General features: G+C 40.0%; 1 protein-coding gene and 1 pseudogene across 1 annotated transcript in view; one reads left to right on the top strand and one right to left on the bottom strand.

Moving 5' to 3' along the window:
- Window positions 1-3,131: 3,131 nt before the first annotated feature.
- On the top strand, window positions 3,132-3,683 carry LOC102753388 (annotated as a pseudogene).
- Window positions 3,684-5,899: 2,216 nt separating this feature from the next.
- Window positions 5,900-15,545, bottom strand: part of SLC25A26 (solute carrier family 25 (S-adenosylmethionine carrier), member 26) — a 53,148-nt gene continuing 43,502 nt past the window's right edge. The window contains exon 6 of the mRNA XM_015558238.1: window positions 5,900-6,196. Coding sequence (XP_015413724.1) covers window positions 6,146-6,196 — 51 coding nt within the window. The 3' untranslated portion in view covers window positions 5,900-6,145. The remainder of the gene's footprint in view (window positions 6,197-15,545) is intronic.

Genomic DNA, 15,545 nt, shown 5'->3' with positions numbered 1-15,545 from the left:
TATTTTAGTATTGCTATTCACCCTTCTCTATAATAGAAGTGTCAACCAAATTCACAATCGACAATGACAGATGAAAACACACAAGTGCAATTGGTGCCAGTGAGAGCTTTATATGTATTGCACATGTGCGAGTCAACATTTTTAAATTGCCAATGTGTGTCATATGTATCAGCCTGACGGTCGGATGGACTATATATATTGTGACGAGGATAACTCTCAAAGCAAACATGCTTCATGCTTGGGTAAAATAAAACACTAATAGCACCTTTTCCTTTTTCAAATTAGTGAATGTCAAGTTTACTTTACTATATAGCAATGAAAGAGCAATAACAAATAAATCAAGTGGCACAATCTAGCTAAGAAAATAATATTAACTATGCTGAATCAAACTTAGATGAAGAACTAAGCTTTTAACATTGGATACATTGATGTATATATATTAAAGGTAGATTAGTTCAAGAGAAAATAGGTCATTCTTACAAAAATAGAAGGAAAAAGTTCAAGAGACATTAGTTTTGAGATGTTTTCAGTCAGTCCTTCCTATCAGCTCTTTTTTTTTTAAAAGAGATGATTTAGAAGAAAAAAAAGATAAATGACATAAACTTGGGGGGGGCTTATTAAACAGCCCTTCCTATCAATTAAAAATGGAAAACAAAAGGAAATGTCTTAGAAAATCAAAACACCATCTCTCAAGACTGAGATGTTCAAAAATACGAACACAAATACCTGAGTAGGAAAGAAAAACATACACGCTGCTTGGCACATAACCAGACAAATTTGTTCCAGGTACAAACCCACACAAATATGGCCAATGATCTATACCAAAGGGATGAAAGCACTTTAACTGAGAATAGACAATCTTTTTTTTAAATATATTTTTATTGATTTCAGAGAGGAAGGGGAGGGAGAGAGAGATAGAAACATCAATCATGAATGAGAATAACTGATCGGCTGCCCCCTGCACACACCACACTGGGGATTGAGCCCACCACCCGGGCATGTGTCCTTGACTAGAATCAAACCCGGGACTCTTCAGTCTGCAGGCCAACTCTCTATCCACTGAGCCAAACTGGCTAGGATGAAAAGACAATCTTGGAACAACTAGCCATTCATATGCAAAAAAAAAACCCTCAACCTAAACCTTACACTTCAAATAAAAATTAACTCAAATGAATCATAGATGTAATTGTCAAACATAAAATGATAAAAGTATTAATTAGAAAAATGCCTTAATGACTTGGAGTTAAGTAAAGTTCTTAAACATGACACTCTAAGTACAATTCATAAAAGAAAAAGTTGACAAATTGGGCTTTACCAAAATTAAAACGTTTATTGTACAACTAATACTATTCAGAGAATGAAAATGCAAGCTATAGGTTATCAGAAATTATCTGCAAACCAAATACATGCCAAAGGACTAGCACTCTAAACATATAAAGAACTTTCAAAGACACTGGAGTAAGAAACAAGCAACCCAACTGAAAATGGGCAAAAAGCCCTGCTTGTGTAGCTCAGTTGGTTAGAGCATCATCCTGGTAAGCCGGGGTAAGGAACCTTTTTTCTGCCAAGGGCCATTTGGATATTTATAACATCACTCACAGGCTATACAAAATTATCAACTTAAAAACTAGCCTGATACATTTGGTCAAGCACTTAATTAACTCGCCCCAAATGCCGTGGCAGGGCCAGACCAAATGATTTTGCGATTCAGAGGTTCCCCACTCCTGCCATAAGCCAAGGTTGCAGGGCACATACAAAAAGCAACCAATGAATGCATAAATAACTTAAATAACAAATTAATGTTTCATTCTTTCTCTCTCTCTAAAATTTTTTTAAATGGGCAAAAAATACTTCACCAAAGAATACCTAAGGATGGCGAATAAACACATGAAAAGACATTCATATTATTAGCCATTAGGGAAATGAAAATGAAAACCACTATAGGATATCATTACACACCTATTAGAATGGCTGAAATAAAAAATTCTGTCAAAACCAAGTGCTGATGAGGATTCAGAACCTACATTGCTAGTGGAAATACAAAATTATACAACCACTATAGAAAAGAGTTTGACAGTTTTTTATAAAGTTAACATGCACTTGCCATATGACCTAGCAATCACATTCCTTAATATCTACTTTAGAGAAATGAAAATGTATGTTCAAACAAAAACCTGTACATGAATATTTATACCAATTCTCTTCACAATGGCCCCAAACTGGAATCAAGCATCCTTCAATCAGTGAAAGTGTAAACAAACTATGGTATAGCAAAACAATGATGGCTCTCAAAGGCATTATAACAAAAACGAGGCTCAATAGGTGGCATTTGGTATGATTCCATTTAAATAGCATCCTCAAAAAAAACACACACACTATAGTGATGGAGAACAGGTAGTCATTGCCTGTGGTTAGAAATAGGGAAATGGATATGACTATGAAGGGAAAGCATAGGGAGTTTGGGGATGATGGAAATGTTTTGTACCAATTGTGCTGCAGGTGAACAAATTTGCATGTGTTAAAATTTACAGCTCTGTAAAAGAAGTCAATTTTACAGTATGGCACCTTAAAAATAAACAAACAGTATTTATTTCTTATTCTTGCCTGAGATAAATATGACAATAGGAAAATGGAGAGATAAAAACAATGCACTTATTTTTAAAACCTTTTCTACCCAATAAAAGAGCCTCAATGCAAGAATACACTGAGACTTCAGAGCCAGGGTTCTAGCCATCACTCTCCAAAAGGAATCCGGGCTCAGTGGACAGGTGGCTGATGACAGGACTGGTGCGGGGAGAGCACGAAGTCAGACTGGGCACCTTGGCACACCAGCAGGGAAGCTCTCAGACTCATGAAGAAATGTAAGAACGGAATAGGCTTGGAAAGGCACCCACTGGCCACATTTGGGGCAGCGCGAACATCAAAAAGAACACGGTGACAGTCTTCGCGGAGAGTGGCGTGGTTTCCGGCTTCCACAGCGCTCGGAGGGAGCCTGGTGGTTGTACCGCAGCTGCCGCCAGGCCAGCCTTCTGCCTCCTCACCGTGCCCAGAACACCGCCCCCCCTGCCCCCACGACCCAAGGCCCCCGCCTCCGCTCCTCCGCTGAGCAGCACCTCTCCTCAGCCGCAGCCATGACATCCACCTCGCAGGTGCAACAGAACCACCCCCGGGACTCAGAGGCTGCCAGCAACCACCAGATCAACTCAGAGCTCTAGCCTCCTGCGTCTACCTGCCCATGTCTTACCACTTTGACCGTGATGATGTGCCTTTGAACAACCTGGCCAAATATTTTCTTCACCATCTCATGAGGGGAGGGAACATGCTGAGAAACTGATGAAGCTGCAGATCCAGCGAGGTGGCCAGTTTTCCCTCAGGTTATCAAGAAACCAGACCATAACGACTGGGAGAAGGGTTGAATGCAATGCAGTGTGCACTGCACTTGGAAAAAAGCGTGTCAGTTACTACTGGACTTGCACAAACTGGCTCCTGACAAAAATGACCCTCATTTGTGTGACTTCATTGAGACTCACTACCTGAATGAGCAGGTGAAATCCATCAAAGAACTGGGTGACCACGTAGCCAACTTGGGCAGGTTGGGAGCCCCTGAAACTGGCATGGCCGAGTATCTCTTTGACAAGCACACCCTGGGACACAGCGACGAGAGCTAAGCCTTAGGCTGCTTCCCATAGCCTCGGGGGTGACTCCCTGGTCACCAAAGCAGTACTGCATGTTGGAGTTACTTTTACTTTTTCTATAACTTGTACCAAATCATCCATCATGTCTTTCATTTGTTCCATTCGACCCAACAGCGGAAAGACCAGTCACTATGACGCGCACTGACCACCAGGGGGCAGACATTCAATGCAGGAGCTGCCCCCAGCCGGCAGACCCCAGGCCAGCCAAGGCAGGTGCCAGCACCCCCCACCCCCGATTGCCCTGTCAGTCGCCCCACAGAGGGAGGCGACCAGTTGTGGTGGCTGCGGAGGGCAGAACCGGCGAGTGGGTGGCGCCAGGCCAGCCAAGGCGGGTACCAGCAGGGGGTCCCCCTTGATTGCCCTGCCAGTCGCCCCGCAGATCAGCCCTGATCACTGGCCAGGCCTAGGAACCCTACCCATGCACAAATTTTGTGCATCGGGCCTCTAGGTACTGAATAAAAAAGCCCACAACTGTGGTGATAGTTGCACATATCTGGGAACATACTAAACCCCATTGAACTGTCATTTTAAATGAGTAAACTGTGTGGCATACAAATTATATCTCAATGCAGCTGTTAAAAAAGAAAGCATGAATCCATAGGGATACTAAAAAAAAAAAGGAGTTGGGGGGATGGTAGAGGAGAAAAGCTCCTCTTTACCAAAGAATGCCAGCTAATAAATTCAGAGAAAAATAAGAGTATTAGGAAAATCCACATTTTGCAATCACCAATGTAATAACTGCTTCAGGCAAAAAACATCCACAGATGTTAAAACTATTGGGTGAAAGATTATTGGGGAACAGGATAATCACATGGTCTCAGAATATTACCCCATAGATTACTTCTTTGTAATATAGGAAGAACTGAACCACTGGAGTATAGAAAACCAGAGAACACCAGCTTAATCAAATGATGAAACTGAACTTCACCAAGAATGGGACAGATGTGCCTTCTAGTAAAATACAAGCACCCAACATCATCCATGTAATAAACATGCACACACAAACACACAAACTTAATTTGAATATAATCATAAAGAGCACAGACGATCTAGATTATGGAACTGTTTTCAGAACAACTACCTTGGACTACCAAAATGTCAATGTCATGGGGGAAAAGGCTGGGGAAAACCAAACTAAATCCATGGCAGATCCTTTACTGAATCCTGCAGAGAGAAAAAAGTTATGAAGCTTATATTGGGACAATAGGAAGATGATAAAAATGACCACATACTAGATAATATTAATGTGTCGATTTCTTGGGTATGATAATGGTATTGTTATGAGAAGCATGACTCTAGTTTTAGGAGACATTTGCTGAATATTTAATGATGAAGTGTCAGGATGTCTGCTACCTACCACACACACACACACGCAAGAATCCTGAAGCCATCGCATATGCAAGCTACACACACACACACACACACACACGTGCAAGAATCCTGAAGCCATCGCATCTGACACGCACGCACACGCACACACACACACACACGGGGAAAGCAAATAAAGCAAAATGTTGAGCACTAAATTTTGGAAAAGAATAAATGTTTTAACTATTTTGGAGAGGATAAGAAAGAAAAAGGTGCTTACTATTCATTTTAAAATCTATTCACACCCCCAACAAATAAAGGAAATATATACACTGTTTTGAAAAGAGCTTAAGAGTTCAAAGAATTCAGGGCCCAACTCAGCCCTCCATTAACTGTTACTCTGTGTTAACAAGTTGCACCACTGTCAGTCTTCTCACTGGGAGGCAGATAAACAATATAGGTTGATGGAGAATCATGACTAGATGTGAAGGGGGTGCATACTTTCCAAGCACTCAGTTGGCAATAATGGTTCTTTTAGGATTACTGTAAAGATTAAGTCGCCCTAGCTGGCTTGGCTCAGTGGAAAGAGCATCGGCCTGCGGACTGAAGGTTCGATTCTGGTCAAGGGCACATGCCTGGGTTGCGGGCTCAGTCCCCAGTAGGGGCTTGCAGGAGGCAGCCAATCAATGCTTCTCTCTCATCATTGATGTTTTATCTCTCTCTCCCTCTCCCTTCCTCTCTGAAATCATTATATATATATATAAAGTGAAAAAACATGAAAAGTACCTCATTTGGCAAAGAGCAGGTGCTGGATAAGTTCAATTAACTCACTCTTTCAAATACAGAAATACAGAAAAACAATGTGATGAGAACTTGCCCATAGATTACTACCTTCTGTCTGGTGTTTTCACTCAGTCAAAACGAGCCCAAAACTTAATGATTAAGATCAATTAACAATTGTGTGAACCAACAGGTAAATCAGCAAGAAAGTGTAACTTCCACAAGATCTTGGTTGCTCAAGTAAGACGTATCATAGTCTCTTCTAAACAGAGACCTTCCATAGGGAAAAAGACATAGTTTACCCTCTGAAGAAGACAAACTTCCTCCCAAAGTGATTTTTAACCAGGTCATCATTCCATTTTTCAAATAGAAGTATTAAATAATTCATGGATATACAATAGGGAAGACATAACCTGTGGGTCAGAGTATGGGAGCATTTTATTAGAAAACTTGGATCAGTTTAAAAGGCTCCTACACACAAGTTTAATCACTTATTTCCCAAATATAATTAGGAGTACACTAAACTGATAAAATCAAAATGCTTCTCTAAGAACCATAACTTATTAGCATAATTCCTTCCTACTTAAAAAAACAACAACAATGGAACAGTTGAGGCCAAAGAATCTTTTCAAATGGCTGTCATCAAGTGTTATTAGTAAGAACCTTTGTAAATTATATTAGGTACTAGCGAATGATAATTACCTGACCGAAATATCAGGATACAATAAAAGCCGTCGAACAAATCAGCCACATACTGATATTTATTATGCGTTATAATGACTTCCTTACATGAGGGCAGTAAGGCACCAAAGGTATAAGTTGGTCAGAGGTGGAGGTGTGGTCAGACCCAGGCAGGGTGGCCACAAAGCCATGGTCTGAACTCCTAGCTCCAGGACGCCCAGGACATAGCAAAGCCAGCCCAGGAAGGCAGTGAGGAGAAGCCCAGACACACTGAATGGCCACTCCAGAGAACAGGAAGATGGAAGGTTCCAGGATCCCCATGGGAAAAAGAAACTCAGTACAAAAAAACAGCATGATTTTGAAATTGTCACACTTAAATGTATGAAAAAGGCAAATAATGCACCTCAAAAAAGGGCAGGTAGAAACTCCAAGGGAAAAATATACATAAGAAAGCTCATTCCCCATATATCCAGCAAATTAAAATATCGGGTGAGTTTTAGCAACAGATGGGAGTACAAGAAGCCAGTCGATTTGATTCTGATGTTGGAAAAGTCTCTTTCAGGGTGACATGGGACCAATACAAAAGGAAGTATAACCCTAGCACCCTACTTGGCCTGCTGATCCTTCATAAAGTCTTAAAATAATAAAACACTAGTTACTAGTGTTCAACTTTTAGAATCAACCCAGAAAAAATCATGGAAGAAGTGATTGTGGGTGAAGAACAGGATAAAACTGTCAGCCATCTTGACAACCCAGGACCAAAGTGCAGCTGAGAGAAAGTCATTCCAGAAAGTGGGATTTGAAAGTTACAGATGGTACGGTGGCAAAAAGGAAGTAACAGCCTTAACTTAAAAGAGAAAGTTGTAAGATACTGAAAGTTTGTGCGATATGAAATAAAAGACACAGATACTTAACAACGCTTCTAAAATAATCAGAGACATGGCGTTTATATAACTGGATGCTAAGATGATGCAGGATTGGGAGGAGCATACCAGCAATGTGAGCTAAATCACATCTTCCATTCCAAAGACTCAATAGATTACATCTAAAACTGACAAATTAAGAAACAGATGTTTACAGATGCGTATTATCCAGCAATATGGATGTAATAAGAGCTAAAAATAGAAGCAGTTAAATTAGGTTACCTCTAGCAAATGGGACTAGAATGGAGAAAGATGGGGCAAGAGACAGTTACTTTTCATCATAAATTCTTCTGTTACTTGAATTGTTACCAATTGCATGTATTACTTTGATTTTTAAAAAAACTTTAAGAAATTACTTTTTTTAAAAAAATTATCTTAGAAGATCTTTTTAAAAATAATTTCATACAATGTCCAAATCCGACATTTTTTTCAGGTTTTTAATATTTGAAACAACTCAAAGACTTTCTTAAGTGCTGCTTATAGGGAGTTCACATACACTCTACAACCAGCTTCCATAATGTTAATAACTTAACAACCAGAGTATGATTGTCAAAACCAGCTATCAGTACTGCTGCAACTATCTAACAGCTAAAGTATAGGGCAGTTTCCCCCCAATATCCCTTTTCCTTTCCAGGGTCCCTCACCGTGTTTACTTGCTGTGTCTCCTTAGTCCCCTCCTATATGTGACCACTTTTATCTTTATTTTCATGAATCTGGCTATTTTGTACAATGTCTCTCCATTTTGCTTTGTCTAATGTTTTCTGATGATCAGACTGAGATTATGCACTTTTTGGCAAGAAGACTAAAGAATTGATTTGTGTCCTTCTAGGTACATCCTATTGGGGGTGTATGATGTCAATAGATCTTATTACTGGTGATGTTAACCTTCATCACTTGAGTAAAGTAGTGTCTGTCAGTTTCTCCAACTGAAAAGTTATCAGTTTCCACTTGTGCTTGAAAAATAGCTTGGGAGAAATACTTTGAGGCAGTGACATTCATTTTTTGATAGTTACATATAACTTAGCAATTCTTATCTTTTGGAGATCATATGAAGTTATTTCTGCATTAAATGAATATAATTTTTATTCAGAAATCTTGGATTGGAAAACACTATTTATTATGCTTGGATTTCCATTTCTTAATTTGAACCATTTTTAAAGGTTTTTAAATCAACTCAAGAGCTTCCAGATTCTTGTATAGTCAAGTGTCTGACAAACATTTAAAACACAGGCGCTGTGTGCCCTCTACTGTCTAATTCTGTAACACAACTTTTGCATCAAGTTCAGTAACAAAAAGCAGCGTTCTCACAAAGAAAAAGAAATATCTTCTTCTCTCTCCCCAATTTCTGCTTCTTCACTAGTTAATAAATTAACTATTAATTACTTGATTAAGTACCAAAATCATTTCAATGCCAAAGATTATCAACTTTTTCTGACCCAGTGTGCTGTTTCTCAGAACATAAGCTGACACCAGAGAAGAAAAGAGGGTAGCAGGCTAAATCAGTGAAAGTATTTTTAAGAACCTCAGCAAAGGCTTGATGAAGGAGGGTCAATATTATTGCCCAACTGAAGCATCTCATTGTGTTTTGTCAAATTTAGATGGCTCCATCTTCTTGAATTCTCTAATACTCAGAAATTGGGCTCCACTTCAAGTTACCATATTTAGTCCAAGTTTTACAAACATCCTACCACTTTATTTTCCTATGATTTACTGAAATATTCTGAGAGAAATGGAGAGTGAATTTTCTGCAAGACATGAGCAGGAAGCAAAGTGTAATAAGCAACACAGACTGGAATCTTACAAGCTTAGCTGCTGCTCTCAGTCCTACCACATACTAGCTGTCGGATTAACTGTTATAAGCTTCAGCCTACTGAGTTGTAAAAAAGTTTTATTGAAGGATTAGAAAAAATACATGCAAAGTACATATTCAGAATTCAAATTGTAACTATTATCATTATATGATCCCAAAGTAATATGCATCCAGGTAGTCAAACCCACAGGTAAACATTTTCAATAGCTCCTTTCAACCACAATCCTTGAATTACACATAAAAAGCCTAGATTTCACCTTCATACTTGGTTTTCTTAATACATAAATATTGTTTCTTTCTTAAAATATAATTTTATTGATTTCAGAGAGGAAGGGAGAGGGACAGATAGAAACATCAATGATGAGAGAAAATCATTGATCAGCTGCTTCCTGTACACCCTCCACTGAGGATGAAGCCCACAACCTGGGCATGTACCCTGACCAGGAATCAAACTGTGACCTCTTGCTTCATAGGTCGACGCTCAACCATTGAGCCATGCCGGCCGGTCTAGTTTCTTAATACTCCTTATGAGATAGTATATAGTCCTGAGAATCTCAAGAGTAATTTTTGACCCACACAGGATTCACTGTACATAATTTGCATATATCTGATGAAGGATATTCATCATGAATAGTTGTTTACTATTTACATATGCCACTCAAAAATGTTTTTATATATAAAATACTAATAGGAGCAAACTTTAACTAGAAATGACAAAATTAAAATAAGGGCTATTTGTGGAAGGCACAAGAACACCAGGAAACATTTTTCTTGTTATTAGAAAAAACAAGGGGAAAACCTCACTGGATGTATGAAAAGTTTATATAGCAGAAAAGCACTAACTTGCCTGAGAATTAAGTGAGGAAGCCATAATTCTTGCCAAATGAATCTTAGCTTGAACATCCTTTGGAGATTTGAAATATCTAAATCCTTAAAACTAGTCTACTTCTGAGAAGCAAGTATAATTAAGACCTTGGTTTGGTCATCAAATATTTCCTAACTGTGCTATGTGTCAAGTACTCTTCTAGGTTGTGGATAACAGGCTAATTATAGAGAACAAAACAGAGAGTAGGTGCCTCACAATGTGGTGTATATTCTAGTGGGAGTGGGGAAGGGGCAGGCAGGATAAGTTTGTAAAGAAGAAATGAAGATAATTTCAGATAACAGTGCGAGTGAGTGACAGGGTTGGGGCAGGTCTATTTTGGCTAGAGTCAGACCCCTCAGAGAAGGGACGCTTGATTAGCACTTGGATAATAAGAGCAAATCAAGCAAACATGGAATGATGTGCACTGACAAGCCACTCTTTTTCATGAACATCTTAAAGTTGATTCTCTAATGTTTGCTTGTCCTCTGATTAATTTTATTTTAATATCATGGAGACAACTTCTAAGAACTTACTTTCCCCAAACTCATGGCACTAATGCCATCTAAGGTCTGAAGACCAAAGAAAGATATCAAAATGGACTATTAATTTTAAATATATATATTCCCCCCTCCCAGGAACACTTATCTGCATATAAAGTGCAAAATGTCCAACTCACCACAGGGTTAAGATCACAGGCCTGGAGTCCTCCCTTGCTGAATGTGAGGCTTTGGGAAACCCCACCTTAATAAAACCTATTTCCATAAAGCAAGGGTTATTTATGGTTCAGGTTACTGTGATGATTCAATAAGCTAATCAGGCAGAGAGCTTAGTACAGTGACCTTAACATTGTAAGTACTTAGTAAGCATTACTATTACTTCAATTGTGATTTACGTATTTTTCAAGGAAAGTGTCTACATCTGAATATACCAACATAGGTATTCTGAAATCTTAATTTTAAAATCAAAACTGTATAAAAAATTAGCAACTTTGGAGTAAACTCATGTTTTCGGAATAACTGCAGAGAAAACACCAAATGATTTTTCAAAGAAGAGCTTCCGCACGTGCCCAAAAGAACAAAGATGGCAGAAAAAGGATAAAAACCGACATTACAGTTCAGAGAGTAGAATTAAATGTTCAAAAACTATGATCCAGACAAGTGTTCCGGATGTGAGCAACAGGGTACCAAATACGTGGCTGAAGCCAGAGGTGTGAGAAACGGTGTGAGGGATGGACCCTGAGCTGGGACGTACATAGACAGACATGACACAGACTGCAGGGGACTCGGTCACAGTAGTCCCAACCCTCTCTTTGCCTGCCTTCACCCACAACTCTGAAAAGCTGGAATTTTACATACATACTCACCTTCCAATCCCCATGCAACCCAGGGAGGCCCTGAGACACCTCGTCCAAACAAAGCTTTTGTTTTCTAGGTAAACAGTGGCAAGCAAGACTACTATTGCCTCCTGCCCTTCCCACCTCTTCATGCTTCGAAAGAGCCACAGTGCCTACAAGTGAGGCAGCCATCATGTGACCATGAGTAAACTAAGCCAGAGCATTAAAGGGAGCCAAGTAGTGGAAGAGCCCGGGTTCTCAATGCCTCATAACTAGCACACCCGCCTGAAGGTAACCATCCCCAGGATTTTTGTTATAGAAGGGAAAGCCCTTCTATTGGTGCAGCCATGGTAGTCAGATTTTCTGTTATTTGGCCTAAATGCAATTTAAACTGAAACACAAAGATGAAAGAAGAGGAAGTTTCATATGGAATGAAAAACACAAACAAAGGAACAACACAGACAGAGCTACTTCAGCATTATGGTTCATGACACTAACATTTAAAATGAAGAATCAACTTCCACCGTTACCCAACAGCTATCTTCTCTGTTGATATCAAAGTCACATTGTTGCATTTACATCCCTGCACCAGGAACTGGTACGCCCTCGGGATGACGTGGCCAACAGGCTGCAACGGGAACTCACAGCCTTTTCAAAACTGCGCAGTGCAAATGAGATCCGTCCAAAGAAAGTGAAGAGCAGCTGGTCTCATGTAAACAAGCATGAGAAAATATGCACAAAGGGGCTCCAGTAATTTTTCTACATGAAGATAATTTTACTAAATTGTTCTAAAAATGTTTGTTTATTTAAGAGATGATAAAAAAAAAACTGGAGGCTAAGATCCATATTTGAGAAGTAATAATTTTTGGTTCTTGAACTAAAGAATGAACTAAGTGAACTATTGTTCATTCTTCACAGAATATCTCCACAGTACAGTTACAATGTAAATGCAATTAAGTGACTCTCTTTATAAACCTCTGTGATTAAAGGGGATATTTCATCTTCTTTGTTTAATATTCATTTTAATAAGAATATCTCATTACTGACTAAAACCCAGAACAATAAAACAATGGACAAATTCCAAGAGCAAACGGATTTTTTTTCTTTTCCCATGAAGCTAACAGTATGGAATTTTAACAGATGTTCTATTTGGTCATAGTTAATAAAATGAATTATGTAGGATTAAAATTGGGTTTAGTATGTTTGCACTGGATTTTAACTGAAAAACAATTTCACATTAAAAGTCTGGAAAGAGGCCCTGGTCGGTGTGGCTCAGTTGGTTGGAGCATCATCCAGTACACCAACAGGTTGCGGGCTAGACTCCTGGTTGGGGCACATACCCAGGTTTCAGATTCAATCTCTAGTCAGGGTGCGTGTGGGAGGCAACCAATCTATGTTTCTCTCTCCCATCAATGTTTCTCTCTCTCTGTCCCTCTCTCTAAAATAAAAAAGTAAACTAAAAGTACAAAGTTTGGAAAGATTTATAATCACTGTTTCCCTTTGCAGTGGAATTACTAAGATGTGAACTATACGTAAACTAATTGCAGTGCTTACTTCTCTTCTAATAAAATCAGGCTTATAAAAACTATTGTTTCAGGTTTTAAGAAAACTGAAATCTTAGAAAATTATACACTCTTTGGCATTTCATTACCTAATTAATGCAAAGACCTTTTAATGTAGTGCACCAAGGGCTGAACCACCACCCTGCACACTTTCAAGCTCCCTCAGCATTCTGGTGACTGGTAGCAACTGACCAAGAGATAATCAAACTTAAAGGAACTAAAAAACAACAAGTATTTGCTGAGTGCTGGCTTTGAGGAAGGCGTTATGCTGGAGGCTGTACTTTGCTACCAAGAGGTAAAAATCCACAGCTGTTTGGGATATGAATTTACATGCTATCTGAGAAGATAGGCAGAATTATATGTAGCAGACAGAACTGAAATGTAAAGACAAAACAAAAAGAAGGGAAACGGCAAATGAAAGAAAATTTCATACAAACAGGCAGATCCTCAGTGTTCTGACACAAGTAGAAAACATTCTTACCAGAGAGCAGCAATTTTTGGTTTGCCTTTTCACTATCTAGGGAGCAGGAATTAGTACACAAGCTTAAGGACAGTAAGTACTAGAAGTTCTAGCTATAGTCGCTTCAAAACATTTTCCACTTGAATGGAAAACATTCAAGTGTTGCATTCTCAGTAAGAAAGGCCCTTCTTAATGGGTAATATTATTGGGGAGGGAGGGAGAATTCTAGTAAATTACCAATTTTCCAACCCATTTGCATTAGTAGCTTTGATCTGCTCAACCACCAGCACTCCAATTGCAGCTGAGAAGCTTTACAGGTGACTAGCTGGCCTCTAGTTCAAACACAACTACTGTTACCCATCCTCATGAGATGGCACTCACATGTTTAAATGCACACAGACTGACGGTGCATCCCTGCCAAGAACCCAAGAACCTAGAGGCAGGTGTCTCATTTCCGGGTCTCCTCGCAGACCACACCCATGCCATACCTCCTTCCTGAGCATGCTGTGAGAAAAGTCTAGGCCAAGTTCCTCGCTCCCATGAGCAAACCTGACCTCAGAGAGGTTTAGCGCCTTGCCAGGAGCAGAACTGCTTTCACACTCAAGTGTCATTTCCTGTCAAAAACCCTTTCAATCGCCAAGAATGCTAATAATCATAGTTAACATTCCCTGAACACCTACTCTGTGACAGGCTCTGTAGAAAGCACTTCACGTGGATCTCCTCATTGAATTCTAACTAAAACGTTGGCATAACTTAAATAATCTGTGTACAAGAAAGGAATAAAATAGTTCTCAGATGAATGTTTAATTCTGACACTTCTAGTTAAAACTCCAGTGAGATTATTTTCACCTCAGATGGCTAGTACCCTTAGTGAGACAGAAGGAAACAGATTGCGCTCACATGGCTGGCAAAAGTGTCAACTGGAACTTCCGTGGAGCACAATTGGGTGATATGTACCAAAATTACAAATGCCCATATACCTTTAACCAAGCAATTGGCATATACCTGACAAACATCATCAACCATGCACAAAATGACATAGGAACCATATTATTCATTGTAGCATGTCTGTGATATCCACCAATGAGGAATTGGTAAAATAATGACTCATTTGTACAATGGGGTACTACGCAACCATGAAAACAAGACAGTCCTCTCTTTTTTATTGTTCATACTATTATAGGCTTCCCCATTCCCCTTTACCCATCTCCACCCAACCCTCAACCCCCCCTTCCGTCTGGCCATCACCACACTGTTGTTTGGGTCTATGTGTTATGCACACATGTTCTTTGGCTAATCCCTTTGCCTTCTTTCATCCAGTTCCCCCTCCCTCTGACTGCTCTCAGTCTGTTCCCTGTATCCATGCCTGTTTCTATTCATCAATTCATTTTGTTCATTAGATTCCACATAATAGTGAGACCACATGGTATTTGCCTTTCTCTGACTGGCTTATTTTGCTTAACACAATAATCTCCAGGTCCATCCATGCTGCCTCAAAAGGCAAGAAATCCTTTTATATAACTGCATAGTATTCCACTGGGTAAATGTACTAGAGCTTTATTATCAGACTAGAGGCCCAGTGCATGAATTCATGCACCAGTGGGGTCCCTCGGCCTGGCCTGCAGGATTGGGCCAAAACCGGCTCTCCAACATCCCCCGAGGGGTCCCAGATTGCAAAAGGACACAGGTCAGGCTGATGGACCCCACCGGTGCATGGAGGTTGGCCAGCGGGGAGGGACCACAGGAGGGCTCCAGGGCATGTCCAGCCCATCTCGCTCGGTCCGGATCAGCCAGACCCCAGCAGCAAGCTAACCTACCAGTCTGAGTGTCTGCCCCTGGTGGTCAGTGCATGTCATAGCAAGCTGTTGAAACAATTTGCATGTTTCTCTTTTATTAGCACATTACACTTTGATTGGTTGACCAGAAGACCAGACACTTAGCATATTAGGTTTTTATCATATAAGACTAGATGCCCAGTGCACAAAAATTTGTGCACTCAGGGGGGTCCCTCAGCCCGGCCTGTGCCCTTTCGCAGTCTGGGACCCCTCGGGGGATGACCACCAGCTGGTTTAGGCCCACTCCCCAAGGGATTGGGCCTAAGCTGGCAGTCAGACACCCTCTCTCTCAT

The sequence above is a fragment of the Myotis davidii genome, unplaced genomic scaffold (genome assembly GCF_000327345.1).
Source record: "Myotis davidii unplaced genomic scaffold, ASM32734v1 scaffold189, whole genome shotgun sequence".
NCBI classification, from domain to species: domain Eukaryota; kingdom Metazoa; phylum Chordata; class Mammalia; order Chiroptera; family Vespertilionidae; genus Myotis; species Myotis davidii.
The sequence above is the reverse complement of the archived record's forward strand: the minus strand, read 5'-3'. Positions and strand labels throughout refer to the sequence as shown.